Source organism: Lepus europaeus, chromosome 15, assembly GCF_033115175.1.
Source record: "Lepus europaeus isolate LE1 chromosome 15, mLepTim1.pri, whole genome shotgun sequence".
Lineage (NCBI taxonomy): Eukaryota > Metazoa > Chordata > Mammalia > Lagomorpha > Leporidae > Lepus > Lepus europaeus.
This window is the reverse complement of record NC_084841.1, coordinates 24,877,960-24,897,995: the sequence shown is the minus strand read 5'-3', so window position 1 is coordinate 24,897,995 and position 20,036 is coordinate 24,877,960. Positions and strand designations below refer to the sequence as shown.

The following is a 20,036-nucleotide window of genomic DNA, read 5'->3' as shown; positions in this document are numbered from 1 at the left end:
AAATCATCTCCCAAAAAGGAATGTATAGCCAAGTGAAAAGTGATTGAAGCAAAAATATAAGTTCCATGTCCTCAGGTGCCTTGACTGTATTGGTGGTTTTATAAAAGTTGTCTTCAGAATGTTAGCTCAGTCAATGTGAAATCCAGTATGGCTTTGGGAGATTGTCTGATTGAGAAGTTGTTACCCTAAGCATAGTGATAGTTTTCAGGGATTTGTGAACCCATTAAAATTGTATATACCTTTTGCCAAAGTTGTGCACAGGGGCATTTTTCTTTTCTTTTCCTTTTTATTTATTTATTTATTTATTTTAGTTCTTCGAAGTAGCTTGACCCTAAAAAAAGTTTCAGAATGAATGAGTCCTACTCTGTATGACAAGGAGGCACAGTAATCTGTGTGACTTACTTGAAGCTACCGTTGCTGGCTATGGATGGAACCTGGGCTACTTGAAGGAGAGCTAACAAGCCATGTTCTAAAGCACAATTTTGTATTTGTTCTTTTAGTCCTTTTAGCTTTCCCTGGAAGTAGCTATATTCATTATCCCTGTTTTACAGGTAAGCAAAGTGAAGCAGAGAGATGAAATCACTTGCCTCAAGTCACACAGTGAGTGGATAGCAGACCAGGATTTAGATGCAGGCCTTCTGGTTCCACACATTAGACCTTAACGGCTTCAGTTAACCATCCCTCATAGAGATTCCCAGGATGTATTGCATCCAGTAATCTGGTTCAGGACTTTGTGAGATGGAATTGGGAATGTGAAAATAGTTCTTGGTGGTTGTAAAGTAAAGGAAGCATTTTTGTAAGTTCTTACAGAGTTGGACTTATTATTTTTTTCCTAGCATGCAATGATGCTGCCTGTTCTGACCCATCATATACGCTACCACCAATGCCTGATGCACCTGGACAAGTTGATAGGATATACTTTCCAAGATCGTTGTCTGTTACAGGTAAGATTACTCTCCTATAGACTCAGAAAATAGTGAGAGAGGAGTTGTTCATGTTTTAAGTTACAAATGATGCATGGGTCCTGTATTCTTGAAGGTGAGAAAGATTTTTGGAAACCTAACTCTCTCTTTGACTCTGTGGTTGCCTTTACCACTTTCAGACTCTCTCACATTTATTTGAGTCTAGCCCTTAAAGAACTAGACTAAAGTTGAAGTCTGCCTGTTGAACCTGAGCATCCTCTTCCAGACTTTCCTTTATGGCTCTTCCCTGCAGGGGCTGAGTGTTCTAATTCTCCTTCGAAACGCGTGGACTTTTAGGTTTGTTTTCAGCAGGGGGCTTATACCAGAGCTCTGGAAACTTGATAACCGGAGATGAGCTGGAAAGATCAGGGCTTACTATTTGGCTAGATAGAGAGCTCCCTTTCCAGTTTCCTAGGATTATAGAAAGATGGTGATAGTGTGCTGAATTTTAAGACTGAACTTATTTCACTGAAATTTTAGCTGGCCATGACTCATCCAAGTCATCATTTAAATTTTGGAATGAATCCTGATCATGCCAGGAATTCTTTGTCTAACTGTGGAATTCGGCAGCCCAAATATGGAGACAGAAAAGTTCATCACATGCACATGCGGAAAAAAGGTATGTTTGGATGCCTCAGATTCTGTTCTTCTGTTTTGGTCCATGTTTCCCATTATGAATGATACCCCCCAGGGGTGATTCTCCTGGAAACTCTAATCCTCTGGCTCTCTGGAGCTTCCTGACCCATGCAAAGTAACATTCACTTTGAGCAGAACATTGTCGTAAGGATGGATGAATTTTTTTTAGGAAAACTTCTTTATTCTGTTGAAATAAGTACTTATTTTAAGTAATTGTTTATTAAGCTTTCAGACATGCAGATCTTAAGACATTTAAAGTCAGATAGGGATGAGATAATTTTCTCTATATGTCATATGGTATCCTAGAATACTTCTAGACATATTTACTTGTGTATTTGTTTTGTTTTAAATAGGAATTAACACGTTAATAAATATTATGTCACGTCTTGGCCAAGATGACCCAACTCCATCAAGGTAAAGTAGGTTTTTTAGAGACAGCTTTATTGAGATATCATTCACATATCATGTGGTTTATCCATTTAAAAGTGTACAATTCAGTGGTTTTTATTATGTTCACAAAATTGTGCAACTATGACCACTATCCCATTTTATAATATTTTCATTACCCTGAGAAGAAACCCTGCACACATTAGTAGTCACTCCCATTTCCCTGCAGCCTACCCAGACAGCAACCAGTTTCTGTGGAATTATGTGTTATGAACATTTCACGTAAATGGTGATGTGTGATTGACTGCTTTTATCTTTTGAAGATTTTATTTATTTATTTGAGAGGTAGAGTTACAGACAGAGGGAGAGACAGAAAGGTCTTCCATCCACTGGTTCACTCCCCAAATGGCCTTAATGGTTGGAGCTGCTCCGATCCAAAGCAAGGAGCCAGGAGCTTTTGCTGGGTCTCCCATGTGGGTACAGGGGCCCAAGCACCTGGGCCATCTTCTACTGCTTTCCCAGGCCATAACAGAGAGCTACATCAGAGGAGGAGCAGCTGGGGCTAGAACCGGCTCCCATATGGGATGCTGGTGCTGCAGGTAGAGGCTTAAATTACTGTGCCACAGTGCTGGCCTCAACTGTTTTTATTTAACATACTGTTTTTGATATTTAACAAGGTGATAGTTTCTTTTTATTGCTAAATACTATTCCATGATATAAATAGAATATTTTATTTTATTTATCCATTTGTCAGTTAATGGACATTTGAGTTGTTTCCACTTTTTGGCTATTGTGAATAATACTGCTGTGAATATTTGTGTACAAGTTTTATGTGGATGCATGCATTGACTGTTCTTGGGCAGGTACCCAGGAGTGGAATTGTTGGGTCTTATGTTAACTCTGTTTAACCTTTCAAGGAATTGCTAGATCATTTTCCAAAGTGGTAACGTAATTTTGTATTCCCATTCTAATTTCTTCACATCCTTGCCAACATTTGTTATTATTTATCTTTTACAAATATTTGTTTATTTTCATTTTATTTGAAAGGCAGAGAGAGAGGTTGGGGCGGGGAGGGCAGGAGAGACAGAGACAGATTGATATCTTTTATCTTCTGGTTCACTGCCCAAATGGCTACAACAGCCAGGGCTACACCAGGCCAAAACCAATAGCCAGGAATTCCATTTGGGTTGCCCACATGAGTGGCAGGGGCCCAAGCACTGCCTTCAGAGGTGCATTAGCTAGAAGCTGGGTCGGAAGCAGAGGAGCTAGAATTCAAACTTGCACTCTGATATGGGAAGCTGGCATCTCAAACCATGGCTTAACCTGCTGCATGACAGTGACAGTCCCAGAAACACGTATCTTTAGATAACATTTTGAACCTCATGACTTAAGTTTTCTTTAGCTATACTAAAAGAGATGGCTTTCTTACCATGGCAAAAGGAATGATATCTTGAGAACTTATATCATTTCAGAATTTATCATTTTAACATTGGCACCATTGACAAAATTGGTAATCTCTCTTGTCCTGTGACATCTGGCCTTTGTTGCTTGTGTTGAGAGCCTTTTGCTGTGACTCTGTCCTTTTGCTGGTGTGGTGATGACTCCAAGTATCTGCTCAGAGAGAGGCTCCTGGCTCAGCTGCCAGGGCCTGCTGCTGGATGTCCACTAGCTGGCCACAGTACCGGCAGCCATGTTCAAGAAACTTCTCACACGTTTAATTCAACAGACATTTATCCAGTGCCTTTTTAGTTTAAGGCAGTTTATTTTAGGAGATCCAAAGGCAAGTAAAACACAGCCTTCACTCACCAGGAGGTGTGACTTTTTGGGGTGAGGGGAAAGTGCTAAGAAATACCTTAATTAAATAACTTAATTTAGGGAGGAATCTGTTAAATGCTTCTGTGAGGATCAAAAACAAAGCATTCACACAAAACTGTCGTGGGGCTTAGGATAGGTCTGGCGGTTGTTCTGGGTTTAGGGGTCAGTTTTATGCTGTGCATTTGAATAATTGAGTTGGCATAAAATGATTTTCCCTCTCCCCTATTTGTTTCTTAGCTGCTGTTATAAAATAGGATGTAGTTGTCTCTGCTCCTTGGAAGGGTTTATATGTTTTTGAAGCGAACACCCTAAAACTCCAGCTGGCAGTGGTTAGATCTCCTCCCCAGGCAAGCTTGTTCAAGACTTTAGGCTTGGGAAGGAAGGAGAGCAAGGTGCTAGGTTTTGTGGTGCATCTGTTTCTGGCAGATGGAGAAGCAAGGGAGCAGAGGGCTGAGAATGTCTGTTCACTCAATTCTTCTATTTCTTGTCCTCCTGCATCTGCCCCTCCCCTCCCCCCATGCTGCAATACCATCATTCTTCTGCCAGTTTCCCCTTGATTGCCTATACAGTCGGTCATCTTACCACTTCCTCTGCTTGTATTCTAGCTTTTAACTTTAACCGACTTGAAGGTGCTATCTACTACATAACGTTGGAGGCTCCCCACCTGGCAAAAACCCAGTGCCCCTGACCTTGCCCCCAGACCACTTAATGCAGGCACATTTTTCTCCTTGTTTTCTCTCTGCACACCAGAAAGATTGGTATGCTCACCCTCTCCCTTCCCCAGGCACTAATCCTCAAACACCTGCTTCTGCAATCCTCTGTAGCCTGTGAATGACATTGTGTTCGAATCCTGTACTTGCTTGTTTTGTAGTACAGATTCTTGTTCTGCGTATCATAATTGTGTGATAGGTTGATTTTCTTTACTGGATTATAAGGATTGTGGTCCTTATCTCTTTCTCCTTTGGTTTGCAATGAGTGCCTTTCACAAAGCAAGTGCTCAATAAATAAACATTAAAGGAAGGAATGCCACTTTTGGTATTTTATATTATTTATCTCTTGAGTAGAAATAAGGGAAATTGAGGTAGTTAGAAGGGTTATGTTCAGCAGAGGTCTAAATGGCTGGCTGGTGTCTTCATCTGATTTAACATCAGCTAGGATTTACAAGGAATCAAGGACTTAAAAATTAATTTTTGTTAGCCTGTCTGCCTATCAAAACTTCAAAATCATTTACTTTTATGATGGTATCTTCTAAAGCAAATATGCCATTCATCATTTTTAAAGGTGTCCCTGTTTAACCATATTAGTCCCCATGATATAATCATGAATGTGTCTAATCCATGCAGATTGCAATGAAGTATTACCACAAAAAGGCTCTCTGAAGGATCAGGCACTTATGTGGTAGCATTCCTGGCATCCCTGTCTTATCAGGAAGGCCTTTGGAAGGGAGAGGCCCGAAGAGTAGTGATAGAAAAACTAGAAAATCAAACAGCCTTGGTTGGTTTTGTTTTTTGTTTCTGTTTTGTTTTCTGTATTTTTTGTTGTTGTTGTTGATGTTAGTAAAGCCATTACTAGACAAGAAGTATTGTGGTACAATGCGTTTAGCCACTGCCTGTAACTCTGGCAAGTTTTGGCTGCTCCACTTCTGATCCAGCTCCCTGTTAATCTGCCTGGGAAGGCAGCAGAAGATGGCCCAAGTGTTTGGGCACTCTGCTTACCCAGGTGGGAGACCTGGATGGAGTTCTACACTCCTGGCTTCAGCTAGGCTGAGACCTAGTCATTGCAGCCATTTGGGGAATGAACCAGCAGATGGAAAATGTCTCCCTTTCTCTCACTGTAACTCTGCTTTTCAAAGTTAAAATAAAATAAAATCTATTGGACCAACAGAGAGACACCTATGGATTATTTTAAAATGTCTGTTTATTTAAGAAAATGGCTATTGCAAAGTATATTTGGTATCACAGAGTGGGGGTGTTGGTTCCAGGTCTACAAAACCTCAAGTCTCTCTTCTAAGATGGTGTAGTGTTTGCATATAGCCTGTGCACATCGACAGGTCCTCCTGTGTACTTTAAATCATCTCTAGATTACTTGCAACTCCTGGTACAATGTAAATCTATGAAATACTTCCTAAATCATATTGTTTTGGAGCAAATGACCAAAAAAGCCTGTATCTGTTCAGTACAGACACAGTATTTTCCTGAATACTTTTGACCTATGGTTGGTTGAATCCACATATGAGAAATCCACAGATGCAGAAAACTGACTATATTTTTGATTACATTAAGTATCTTGCATTAAAAATATGGTAACAACATGCTTCAAGAGTATGTAAATTCCACTGCGTGGATTTAGAGACTTCAGTGCTTCAAGTTAAATCCCAGAGGTGGTTTTCCTCGGACCAGTAGGTGTGAGGACTGGCAGGCCATGACTGTCCTCCCACAACTGTCCAGGTGGATGTCATGAGTTGAAGGAATTCCTGAATTGAGTAGTAGGTTCCACTGACCTTCCTGTCCCCACCTAGCTCTCCTCTGCCAGTCACTTGCTTGCTAGTTGAAATGTAGAGGTGAGAAGATCCTGTCTATACTCTCACTCTTGAAGTTACTCTTGGATTTGGCGCATCCCCAAATGGCTTCCCACAGAGGAAATGGCACCTGTAGTACTTATTGTTACAGGGAAATTGCTGTGTTTTATAAAGTGCATTGAATTCCTCAGACAAAATGTGCTGTATAAATGTTACAGTTAATCTAGGTTTCATAATGCCTCTGTTGATTCAGTCCTCAAAAACAAATGGGGTGTTTACTGCTCAGTAAACATCTCATCCTGGAGCTTGCTGGTATTTATCAAGGGGGTGATTAAAGAAAGTATAAACAATGCAAGAAGGAACAAAAGATTTGCTACTGCCGTGGGGACCAGCAGCTCACTCTGTCCGTTTTCCCAGATAAACTGTTGTGTTAGAAATGGCCCAGTATAATCATAAACAAAAGTGGAATTTAATCCCCATTTTTGTTTGTGGCTTATTGCCAGAATTCAGTCATAATGACGATACAGAAAAACATATACTAGATTTAGGCAAATTATGTCAAGAATGGCAGATTCACTATTGAATAAAACTGTTTAGAACTGTGACCTTGTATTTAACAAACTGAGTAATAGTATAACCTTGTGATCATTAACATCCTAGACATAGTTCCTGTCTCCATGAAAGTTTATAAAAGCAATTAAGGTAAAACATGCCTGTATGACTTTATTTAAAATAATATATGACTTAAAGTAACTATTATTCTCTCACTGGATGTCTTATTACTTTTAAATAAAGCATAAGACAATCCAAATATGGTTTATCCCCACCCCAGGGCCGTGCCAGGGATTCTTGCTTTTCACGTTAACTAGATTTTCTTGTGTAGTACTTTGAACTGTTAGGGGGGAATGAAGTTTCTGCTCCAGGATAGGCATTTTCATTTTACTGGCTTGTGAAAAAGAATAAGGGATATTATTAATTTTTTTCTTTTTAAAACTCACTTTTTAATTTCTTTGGTTTCTTAAGATAATAGCTCATTGAGTTTCTTAAAATTAGCAAGAGGACTTTGGAGTTGCATCACCTTGCCATTAAAAGGTGCCTTTATTTCTTGAGTAGTAGCAGATGCTTATGGAATTCTGGTTTATTTGCAAAATTGTAGGACTGCATAACTTCTAAAAGATTTGTTAAAAAGATTTTATTTTGGAGGCGGCGTTGTGGTGAAGACACTTAAGCTGGCATTTCAAATAGGCACCCGTTCATGTGCCGGCTGTTCCACTTCCAATCCAGGCTCCATGCTAATGTGTCTAGGAAAGCAGGATTGCCCAAGTGCTCGGGACCGTGCACCCACATGACCTAAAGGAGCTCCTGGCTTAGGCCTGGCACAGCCCCAGGCCATTGCAGCCATTTGGGGGAGTAACCAGCAGATGGAAGATCTCTCTGTTTCTCTCTGTCACTCAGCCTTTCAAAAAATAAATCTTAAAAAAAAAAAAAAAGATTTTGGCCGGCGCTGTGGCTTAACAGGCTAATCCTCCGCCTTGCAGCGCCGGCACACCGGGTTCTAGTCCCGGTTGGGGCGCCAGATTCTATCCTGGTTGCCCCTCTTCCAGGCCAGCTCTCTGCTATGGCCTGGGAGTGCAGTGGAGGATGGCCCAAGTGCTTGGGGCCTGCACCCGCATGGGAGACCAGGAGAAGCACCCGGCTCCTGGCTTCGGATCAGCGAGATGCGCCGGCCACAGCGGCCATTGGAGGGTGAACCAACAGAAAAGGAAGACCTTTCTCTCTGTCTCTCTCTCACTATCCACTCTGCCTGTCAAAAAAAAAAAAAAAAAAAAAAAAAAAAAAACAAAAAAAAAAACAAAGATTTTGTGTTTATTTGAAAGGCACAGTGACAGAGAGAGAGGGAGATAAAGAGATCCTGCATTCATTGGTTCACTCTCCAAATGGCTGCAGTAGCTGGACCTGGGCCAAGATGAATCCAGGGGCCTGGATCTCCGTCCGGTCTCTCACATGGGTGCAGGACACCAAACACTTGGACCATTGTCTTCTGCTTTCCCAGATGCATAAACAGGGTGCTGGGTGGGAAGCAGAGCAGCCAGGAATTGAACCACTATGGAATGCCGGCATTTCAGGTGGCGGCTTAACTCGCTACACCACAGTGTAGTCCCTAAAAGATTTTTTTAAAAAATTATAATGTTTTATACTCCGCTGCAGAAGTTTTTAGTCACACCTGTGGTTTGGATGTGATTTGAATGTGCCCTCCATCTGTGATGGTATTGAGGAGGAGGGGGTTTTAAAGATGATTGAATCTTCCCCGTCTGCATGCATCCTGTTTCCTGTCTGCTTCTGTGGTGTGTTGTGGCGAGAGTGCTGTGACCAGAATTGTGAGCTAAATAAACCACTTTTCTTAAAGGTGACCCAGCATCAGGTATTCTGTTATGGCAGCAGAAAATGGGCTAAATCACTCATGGCTAGGCTAGTAACAACAACAACAAAATGAATAAGATGTCCTTTCAAATTGAGTATATATTTGGTAGGAAGAATAAATTAGGTTTAGGGCCTGCTGTTTTTTTTTTTTAAGAAAACCATTAGATTATAATTTTTTCAGCATAGCCATAAATTATGTTTCCTTTCTCTCTCCATTTTTTTGTTTCTTATTATTAGCTACTAATTGCTTTCCTAAATGCCCTTTTCACATAAATAAAGACCATAAATTGAAACGAGGGTTCAGAATCACTTCTTTGTTCATATTTTTCAGTTTTTCCTATTATTCTTTTTTTGTTTGTTTTAGAATTCTAAATGTGGAGGGACAGTAGGGTAGAAGTATAAATTTATTCAGAAGATGAGTTAAATGATATAAAATTTACTCATATTCCTAAGTAGATGATTTGATAGCCATGAGTCATTTAATTTACAAGTACTTTTTATTTTCCATAAATTGAAACTGTAGGGAAACTTTAAATATGGAAACTAAACTGATATACTTGAAACAGAACAATAAAACAGAATGTCTCATTTTGCCAAAAATGAGAGGTGAATGTTTGAGCCTTGTGAGGATGGTAGTGGGAGTAGTGGGAGGGGTCAGCATCCCTGGTGGCTCCAGTACTTAGGTGGGCCTCCATGCTGACTAAGAATGAGCAGGATCTGGGAGAGGGAAGTGAGCGTAGGTGTATGGTACATAGTGGAGGTTGGTCAACTTGGAGTTGAAAGTTGTTTTTGAAAGTAGATAACACAAATGGGATGGGGCTAGATAAAGAAGGGCTTTGATTAGGCAAGAAAAGTCAAACTATCCCTCTTTGCAGATGATATGACTCTTTATTTAGGGGATCCAAAGAACTTGACTAAGAGACTATTGAAACTCATAGAAGAGTTTGGCAGACTAGCAGGATATAAAAATCAATGCACAAAAATCAACAGCCTTTGTATACACAGGCCATAATGATATGCCTGAGAAAGAACTGCTAAGATTAATCCCATTCCCAATAGCTACAAAAATAATCAAATACCTTGGAATAAACTTAACCAAGGACGTCAAAGACCTCCATGATGAAAATCACAAAATCTTAAAGAAACAGAAGAGGATACCAAAAAAAAAAAAAAAAAAAATGGAAAAATCTTCCATGCTCATGGATTGGAAGAATCAATATAATCAAAATGTCCATTCTCCAAAAAGCAATTTATAGATTCAGTGCGATTCCAATCAAAATACCAAAAACATTATTCTCATATCTGGAAAAAATGATGCTGAAATTCATGTGGAGGCACAGGAGACTTTGAATAGCTAAAGCAATCTTGTACAACAAAAACAAAGCCAGAGGCATCACAATACCAGCTTTCAGGACATACTACAGGGCAGTTATAATCAAAACAGCATGGTACTGGTACAGAAACAGATGGATAGACCAAGGGAACAGAATAGAAACATCAGAAACCAATCCAAACATCTACAGCCAACTTATATTTGATCAAGGATCTAAAACCAATTCCTGGAGCAAGGACAGCCTGTTCAACAAATGGTGCTTTGAAAACTGGATTTCCATGTGCAGAAGCATGAAGCAAGATCCCTACCTTACACCTTACACAAAAATCCACTCAACATGGATTAAAGACCTAAATCTATGACCCGACACCATCAAATTATTAGAGAACATTGGAGAAGCCCTGCAAGATATAGGTACCGGCAAAAACTTCTTAGAAAAGACCCCAGAGGCACAGGCAGTCAAAGCCAAAATTAACAATTGGGATTATATCAAATTGAGAAGTTTCTGTACTGCAAAAGAAACAGGAAAGTGAAGAGGCAACCGACAGAATGGGAAAAAATATTTGCAAATTATGCAACAGATAAAGGATTAATAACCAGAATCTATAAAGAGATCAAGAAACTCCATGCAACAACAAAACAAACAACCCACTTAAGAGATGGGCCAAGCACATAAATAGACATTTTTCAAAAGAGGAAATCTAAATGGCCAACAGACACATGAAAAAATGTTCAGGATCACTAGCCATCAGGGAAATTCAAATCAAAACCACAATGAGGTTTCATCTCACCCCGGTTAGAATGGCTCACATTCAAAAATCAACTAACAACAGATGCTGGTGAGGATGTGGGGAAAAACGGACACTAACCCACTGTTGGTGGGAATGCAAACTGGTAAAGCCACTATGGAAATCAGTTTGGAAATTCCTCAGTAACCTGAATATAACCCTACCATACAACCCAGCCATCCCACTCCTTGGAATTTACCCAAAGGAAATTAAATTGGCAAATAAAACACCTGTCTGCACCTCAGTGTTTATTGCAGCTCAGTTCACAATAGCTAAGACCTGGAACCAACCCAAATGCCCATCAACGGTAGACTGGATAAAGAAATTATGGGATATGTACTCTATAGAATACTATACAGCAGTTAAAAAAAATGAAATCCGGTAATTTGCAACAAAACGGAGGAATCTGGGAAACATCATGCTGAGTGAAATAAGCCAGTCCCAAAGGGACAAATATCATATGTTCTCCCTTATCGGTGACAACTAACTGAGCACTTAAAAGGAAACCTGTTGAAGTGAAATGGATACTATGAGAAACAATGGCTTGATCAGCCCTTGTCCTGACTGTGGAGGAACACCTTACTATTTTATTCCTTTTAGTGTTTTTTTTTTTTTGTTCTACTTAATACCATTGGTTGAACTCTTTAATTAACACACAATTATTCTTAGTCATTTAAATTTAACTGAAAACGATCCCTGTTAAATATAAGAGTGGGAATAAGAGAGGGAGCAGATGTACAATTTGGGACATGCTCACTCGGACTTACTCCTAATGGTAGAGTTAGAAACGTGCCAGGGGATTCCAATTCAATCCCATCAAGGTGGCATGTACCAATGCCATCTTCCTTGTTAAAGTGATCAGTTTAAGTTCATAATTGATCAAAAAGATAGGATTAAGTGTCAAAGGGGTTACATAAATAAGACCAGTGTCTGTAAATAATTGATAGAATTAAAAAGGAGAGAATGATCCTACATGGGAAGCAGGATACACAGCAGACTCACAGAATGGCAAAAGCGCTAAACAGCACTCTTGCCTGAGAATCAGCCCTTAAGACATTTGGGTCCGGCTAAAAAGCCCATGAGAGTTTTGCAGGCATGGAAAGCCAAGACATTGTGGCAAAAAAAAAAAAAAAAAAAAAACAACAAAAAAAACCACCTAAATGAAAGATCTCTGTGAGTGAGATCCCAGCAGAAAGAACGGGACATCAAAGAAGGAGGTACCTTTCTCTGAAGGGAGAACTTCCACTTTGACTATGGTCTTGTCTAAATAAGATCAGAGTTGGTGAACTCAAGAGGCTTCCACAGCCTTGGCAGCTCATGACAAGAGCCTTGGGTGATCACTGATGTCATAAATAAGAGTGTCAAATTGTTAAATCAACAACGGGAGTCACTGTGCACCTGTTCCCCATGTAGGACCTCTGCCCTTAATGTGTTGTACTATGAGAATTAATGGTAAAACTACTACTCAAACAGTACTCTATGCTTTGTGTTTCTTTGTGGGTGCAGTCTGTTGAAATCTTTACTTAGTATATACTAAGTTGATCTTCTGTATATAAAGATAATTGAAAATGAATCATGATGAAGAATGGGATGGGAGAGGGAGTGGGAGATGGGATGGTTGCGGGTGGGAGGGAGGTTATTGGGGGAAAGCTGCTATAATTCAAAAGTTGTAGTTTGGAAATTTGTATTTATTAAATAAAAGTTGAAAAGGAAAAAAAAAAAAAAAAAAGAAGGACTTTGAAAGCCAGACAGGTTTAGACTTGGTAGTCAGCTGTTGACATTTTTGCAAAGATGTAGGTTGGTGTTAGAGACATTTCCCAGTCCCAGGGATGCTGTGTGCCCTCCTTTCCTCTCCAGCACCATCACTGGTCCCTTCTGTTTCCTTCCCCTTGCACACTCTTTTCTCCTTCCGCAGCCAGTCCTGAAACAGACACTTGGGTTCTTTCCCTGGACAATCTCAGGTGACTCATTATTTCCCCAGCCCACTTGAATCGGAATCAGGTTCATCTGTACCACACCCCGGGTCGTTCATCAGGGGCCTGTGTTACTGCCCCATGACTGAATCAGTGCTCTGTTCCCATCTGGCTTGATTCTGAGCAGCTCTGGGCGTGACTGACTGCCTCGTCCTTGTAATGCATTCGTTACTTTGGCTAGAGAGAAACACCTTGGCTTCCTTTTCTTCTCGCCTCCATGGCCAGTCCTGCTCTTTGGCTGGACTTTCTTCTGTTTGACTTCTTAACCTTGACATTTTCCTGGGCTCGGTCCTGGGCCCTCTCCTTTTCTCTAGCTTCATTTCTTTTCCCAAGTGGTGCCTTTGGATCCCTCACCTGAAATCCTATTTAAACACTTATTACTGCCTTTGTCCTTGGCCATGAGCAGTAGGTAAATATATGCAGCACCTTATTGGATCTCTCCGTTTGGGAGTTTTCCTGGGCATTTCAGAGTTAACCTGTCTAAAATAACAGCATCTGCTTCTCCCCAAACCTGCTGTACTCTTGGTCTTCCCCTTCAAATGAAGCTGGGCATTGACCTTCATCTTTTCAGCTTGTAGATCCCCACTATCACTAATAGTTGTTTTTAGTTACAGCTCTGAAATGTGTCCCAAATCGACTGTTTGTCTCCTCCTACACTGTTGCCCTCCAGCCTAAGCCACCCTGTGTCCCCTTATGACTGCCGTTGTACCCTCTTCCCCTGCTCAAGGCCTCTCTTTCCCACACTCTTTTTCTGCACTGCAGCCGAAGTAGAATTTTAGAAAACCTAAATCAGGGCCGGCGCTGTGGCTCACTTGGTGATTCCTTCGCCTGCAGCGCCGGCATCCCATATGGGCACTGGGTTCTAGTCCCGGTTACTCCTCTTCCAGTCCAGCTCTCTGCTGTGGCCTGGGAAGGCAGTGGAGGATGGCCCAAGTGCTTGGGCCCTGCACCCGCGTGGGAGACCAGGAAGAAGTACCTGGCTCCTGGCTTCTGATTGGCGTAACTCCGGCCTACCGACCATTTGGGGAGTGAACTAACGGAAGGAAGACCTTTCTCTCTGTCTCTCTCCCTCACTGTCTAGCTCTATCTGACAATTTAAAAAAATAAATAAATAAAACCTAAATCAGATTATGTTGTTTCCCTGTTCAGCCAAAGACCATGAGAAAGGAAAAGCACTCTAGCACTGAGAAAAGGCAGTTATATTGGCCTTACTGAGTGGCAGAGGGAGTTTTCCGTGGGCCACTGAGTAAGTCCACTTCCCATGACTATAACAAAATACCTGAGCCTTCATACTATATAAAGGCAATGGGGTCATATCTGGTTGTAGCCTTCTTGCTGGTGGAGTCCTGAGGCAGTGCAGGCTGTCACATGGCAACAGATAGGGTATGCACATGTGTGTCTTTTCTGGCCTTCCCCCCCCCCCCCTTTTTTTTTTTTTAAAAAAAGATTTATTTATTTTACTTGAAAGTCAGAGTTACACAGAGAGAGAAGGAGAGGTGTGTGTGTGGGTGTTGGGGGGGCGGAGAAAGAGAGGTCTTCCATCTGCTGGTTCACTCCCCAATTGGTTGCAACAGCTGGAGCTGCGCCAGTCTGAAGCCAGGGGCCAGGAGCTTCTTCCAGGTCTCCCACGCGGGTGCAGGAGCCCGAGGACTTGAGCCGTCTTCTACTGCTTTCCCAGGCCATAGCAGAGAGCTGGATTGGAAGTGGAGCAGCCAGGTCTTGAACCGGCGCCCATATGGGATGCCGGTGCTGCAGGTGGCAGCTTTACCCACTATGCCACAGCGCCAGCCCCTCTACCCCTTCTTATAAAGCTAGCAATGTTCATTCATGGGGCACCATCCCGATGACCTTATTTAATCCTAATCAACTCCCAGGGGCCCCACCTCTGAACACTGTGATTGGAAGGTTCTGCCCTCCCATAGTACCTCCCAGAGGGAATTAACTTTCAGCATAAAGCCACTTCCCTGACCCTCAGCGTTACATTTGGCAATAAAAAACTAACATCCTGTGAATTGTGACTTCATGTAATTAAGGTGTAAATAAAGTGTAATCTGTGCCATGAGGTGGGGGTTCATTTGGGTGGTGGGCATCAGGCAGGCTTTGTAGATTCTCAGTGTGCTGACTGTTCAGGAGAGTGGGTAGAAAGCTCTGGGGAGGCAGAGATGGGGACTTGAACAGAGGTGCAAGCTGCTTTAGGGTTACCTCTTGGAGTATACCAGGTACCTTGGATCTGAACCTTGATACGTAGATTAGAGAGGTTAGCAGTGGAAATGAGACTGCAAAGGTAGGTTGGGCCCATTTTGAAGAAGTTGAGTTTAGAGTTTGGATGAAAGGAACTGTCTTGAGAACATTACATCAGAACTTATTTTCCAGTAAATAAGTTTTTTTTTTTTTTTTTTTTTGCTTAAAGATTTCTTTATTTATTGAAAGTGAGAATTATATATAGAGAGGGACAAAGAGAGATCTTCCATTTGCTGTTTACTCCCCAAGTGGCTGCAATGGCCAAAGCTGAGCCAGGCCAAAGCCAGGAACCTGGAGCTTCATCCTGGATTAGATATGGAGCAGCCTGGGCTTGAACCTGTACCCATACAGGATGCTGGCACTGTAGATGGTGGCCTAACCTGCCATGCCACAGTGTCAGCCCCAGGTCGCCAGTTCTTTCACTGGTTTCTAGGGAAAGGAAACCCCCAGGTTAGAAAGCCTGAGCTGTCTGATACTTGGAAATCCCCTCCATCTCGCAGTGCATCCAGGCTAGCATGGTGGTCAGTGCCCTTTGGTGTGAGGGATAAGGAAAGTCAGGTGCTTTGATTGCTAAAGGAGTCAACTCTCATGTTTCCTTTTCTTTGAAGAGATGGGGAGGGAAGGTAAGAATGCTATGTTAAGTGATCTTTTTAATACTCTTTATAGGATTAACCACAATGAGCGGTTGGAGTTCCTGGGTGATGCTGTTGTTGAATTCCTGACCAGGTGAGTAGCCTTCTTCACAGCTCCCCAGTGATTACATTTTATAAGTAACATACTTATTGCATTACCTTCTTTGTAATTAGCCAAACAAGGCATGGAAACATCATGTATTTTGTCTCTTCAGTGGAGCTTAAAAGCCACACATCCATGGCTCTTGCCCTGGTAACTTGTGCTCCCTGGTGCTGTAGTGAGTGAGATTACAGGATGAAAGGCTGGTCTCTCTGGCCTGTCAAGTGTACGTTAAAGTTGATTACAGCCACAGGAGATCAGCGGGTCTTGGTCTAGAAGCCTCGGAGCTTATATTCAATTTGCAAAGAAAAGGATGATATTTGAAAATGTCATTTCATCTTCTAGGATTTGTCTTTGATCCCCTTCTCACTCTTTCTGATCTCAAGGGAAATAAAGTTTACAAGTAATTTTAATGACTAGATTTTGGGGTGTGTGTGTGTAAGTATGTAAGTAAGCATGTGTGTTTTAGGATCCTTAATTTAGAGGTAGGGGTAAAAAAGTGCATTTGTTTTGCCATACTCATATAATCTCTTTTTTAAAACGAGACAGAACATGCTTTTATTGGAACTCTCCTGAGCTATTTTTATTCTCTTTTGGTCATTTCTTTTCACAAGAGGACATTAACAGGGAGAGGAGGCTCCCTTCTAAGCCTCAAAGACTCAATGTACTTAGCTGCCCTAATTAACTGTGGATCTTATACAATGGTGTGAGATGCAGGAGGGGGTCAGTTGCTACTGTGGTCCATTCTGGTTATCCCCATAGTCCTCTGTTCAGTTCCTGCCCTTTGAAGATCAGCTCTTGCAGACTCACCCTTACAGCAGAGCCAGCCACCTGTGCCACTCTGAGTTTTGCTCCTGTCTCTGTGTGTGCTTGTGAAGAATATGCCACCTCTGTGCCCCTACCATGGGCTTCCCAGGATTCTCTCCAGGGTCCACTGATAGCCCAATCCCAAGGAAAACACTTGTTTCTAGTCCCAGCTGCAGAGTATCAGATCTGTTTGCTCTGAGCAGACATAAACAATGTGACTGTTTGGGTTTTTGTAGTCAGCAGATTTCAGAGAAATATATATGGAAATATGAGGGAATGGTGCCATATGAGGGAATGGTTTTAACACATTTGAATACACTGTGCTTCCCATTTAACTTCCCAAGACCTTGAGTCAGCCCAGCTGTATTCTGTGACTCAACACTGCAGACACACCATTGTCTGTCTTATTTACCGATGGCTTTTTTTTCCTGCAGTGTCCATTTGTACTATTTGTTTCCCAGTCTGGAAGAAGGAGGACTGGCAACCTACCGAACGGCCATCGTTCAGAACCAGCACCTAGCCATGCTCGCCAAGGTAGAGTAAGCACCTGAACATACATTTCTCTCATCCACACCTAGTTCTGCATTTGACAAGTTACTTTTAAGGGTGGATTAAGGGTTTGCTGTTATATAGACCAGAAAGTATGTTTTGTTTGGATTCTAACGATTCATCCTTATTAGTTCTGTTACCTTTGTGAGTTTCCACCAGCAGTTAATGAATTGCACAGTGAGGTAACTTGAGAACAGATGAGGAAAAACTTGACAGATGTACATGAACAGGGTTAAACATTTGGGAGAAAGGAACAGGGGAACAAAGCAAAAGGAATGAAATATTTTGTATTTTCCCTTTGTGTAATCTTTCTGTATTACATTTGTTTTTAATTTACATTAACAAGCAGAATTATAGCTTTGAACAGAATACTCCAGACAATTTACAGCTACAAGGGATACTTTATAGATCTTTGAGCTTCCCCCAAATCACATATCCCATTAATTAAGATTTAGAGGTTATGCTGGCCAGCTTGCCTCGTTGACCTAGACGAGTGACTAACAAAGCCTCTTGTTGGTTCAGATTCATGCCAGGCACTATGGTCTGATATGTTTCCATGTTTGGGCAGTGTCTGATGGTAACAAATCCTAGTAGACTAGAGCAAAGACATTTGTGCTGACCCTATGAGGGATCTAGTCCATACCCTTTCCCTTACAAACAGGGTGCCCCAATGCAAGTTGTCTTCCCCAACCCTTTACTCTCGTGTCTGTAAAATGGAAACAGCATTAGCACCTGTTACACAGCTTAGCTCTGAGAATGAGATTATTAGCTTTAGTATTTCATTTAGAAAGTATTTGGCACAATACATCACACAAAGATATTAGTAAACTTGTAGGAGCTAGTTAATTGTTTTAAAGATTTATTTGATTATTAAAAGGCAGAGAGAGACAAGAAGATGTGGAGGGGCTGGTGCTGTGGTGTAGCTGGTAAAGCCGTCACCTGCAGTGCTGGCATTACATATGGGCGCCGTTTTGAGTCTTGGCTGCTCCACTTCTGATCCAGCTCTCTGCTATGGCCTGGGAAAGCAGTAGAAGAAGGCCCAACTCCTTGGGCCCCTGCACCCACATGGGAGACCAGGAGGAAGCTCCTGGCTTTGGATCGGCGCAGCTCTGGCCGTTGTGGCCAATTGGGGAGTGAACCAGCTGATGGAAGACCTCTCTTTGCCTCTTCTTTCTCCGCGTAACTCTGACTTTAAATAGATAAATAAATCTTAAAAAAAAAAAAAAAAAAGGGAGGGGGGCCCCCAGCACCGTGACTCACTTGGTTAATCCTCCACCTGCAGCACCAGCATCCCATATCGGTGCCGGGTTCTAGTCCCAGTTGCTCCTCTTCCGGTCTGGCTCTCTGCTGTGGCCTGGGAAGGCAGTGGAGGATGGCTCAGGTGCTTGGGCCCCTGCACCCGCGTGGGAGACCAGGAGGAGGCACCTGGCTCCTGGCTCTAGATCGGTGTAGCTCCAGCCGTGGCGGCCATTTGGGGGGTGAACCAGTGGTGGGAGGACCTTTCTCTCTGTCTCTCTCTCTCACTGTCTAACTCTATCTGTGAAATAAATTAAAAAAAAAAAAAATGGAGAGAAAGGGAGAGAGAGTGGTCTCCCATTCACTGGTTCAGTCCTCAAATGGCTGCAACAACCAGATCTGAGTCAAGCCGAAGCCAGAAGCCAGGAACTCCATCCAGGTCTCCCACATGGGTGGCAAGGGCCCAAGCATTTCTGTCATCTTATGCTTTCCCGGACACATTAACAGGGAGCTGAATTGGAAGCAGAGTAGCCAGAACTCAAACCTGCACTCCAGTGTGGGATGCTGGTATTGCAAGAAGTGACTTAGCCTGCTGCTCCACAATGCTGGCACCTCCTAGTTATTTTTATTGCTGTTACTGTTCTTATGGCAGATCCTTAGATTTTAGAAGAACTTTGGGTTTATTCAATAGTACAGAGGGGGCCTTAAATGCCCACACACTGGGGATTTACTGGGAAAGCTTTTATGAATGTTTTTTTTCTGTAAAATCCATCCTAGTTTTCTGACTGATTTCTTAATTCATATTGCCAAGGTGTTATTGTACTCAAAGTGTGGTTAGTTTAGCTGATTTGTGTTAGTGAGAATGCATTGTTTCATATAATACTGTCATCATAGTTAGAGCAGTAGGCTTTGAACTGGCTTTAGTGGCAGTTGAGAATGTAAACAGGGATGCAAGGTAAGCTAACCTCATTTTAGCAGCAAGGTAAGCTAACCTCATTTTAGCAGCCTCACAATGAATGAAATTCCACAACTTCGTGTAAAACTGCCTTGGTGTTTGGTTGATTTAATTGTCACAATGCTTCTTGGTGCTCACGTAAATGCCACTGGAAACACTAATAAGTAGACTATCATTCTGTCCATCATTGTTTTCTTTTTGGTTTATGATATAATGAAATTACATATACAAATTGTGGGAAATTATCATAGCATGCAGACAGAAGATATTACAAAGCATTGTGTGCTATATAAAGCCTTGGATAATGAATGAAAGGGGTCGCCAGGTTCTCCCTTCAGGGATTTCTATAATGTCTTCTTCCACCAAGGCCAAGCCTCAGCGCTCCCAGTGTACTCAGCTCCAGCAGAAGGCTGTGGCAGTCCTGCCTTCTGCTGTCTGCGACAGTGGTCCTTAACCACTTGGGAGTGAGGGAGAGTAATGGGAAATGGGAAATCATTGACCCCTTGAGAATGGAATGAAAACTCTGGGTCATCCTTCCAGATAGATGAACATGTTAACCATATACATAGTAGAATACGACTCTCTCTTTTTAAAATGTTCCCTAAAAGCCTGCATCAAAAAATAAGGATATAGAGCAAGCAGGGACTATGAGAAGTTGGAAAATTCACAGCACTCCAGAATAG

General features: G+C 41.9%; 1 protein-coding gene across 4 annotated transcripts in view; it reads left to right on the top strand.

The window, feature by feature from the left end:
* Positions 1 to 20,036, top strand: part of DROSHA (drosha ribonuclease III) — a 127,370-nt gene that overhangs the window by 72,900 nt on the left and 34,434 nt on the right. For all 4 annotated transcript variants that reach the window (XM_062211821.1, XM_062211822.1, XM_062211820.1 and 1 more), the window contains exons 19-23: positions 837 to 944; positions 1,443 to 1,581; positions 1,952 to 2,012; positions 15,741 to 15,800; positions 17,048 to 17,147. In XM_062211821.1, coding sequence (XP_062067805.1) covers positions 837 to 944; positions 1,443 to 1,581; positions 1,952 to 2,012; positions 15,741 to 15,800; positions 17,048 to 17,147 — 468 coding nt within the window. The remainder of the gene's footprint in view (positions 1 to 836; positions 945 to 1,442; positions 1,582 to 1,951; positions 2,013 to 15,740; positions 15,801 to 17,047; positions 17,148 to 20,036) is intronic.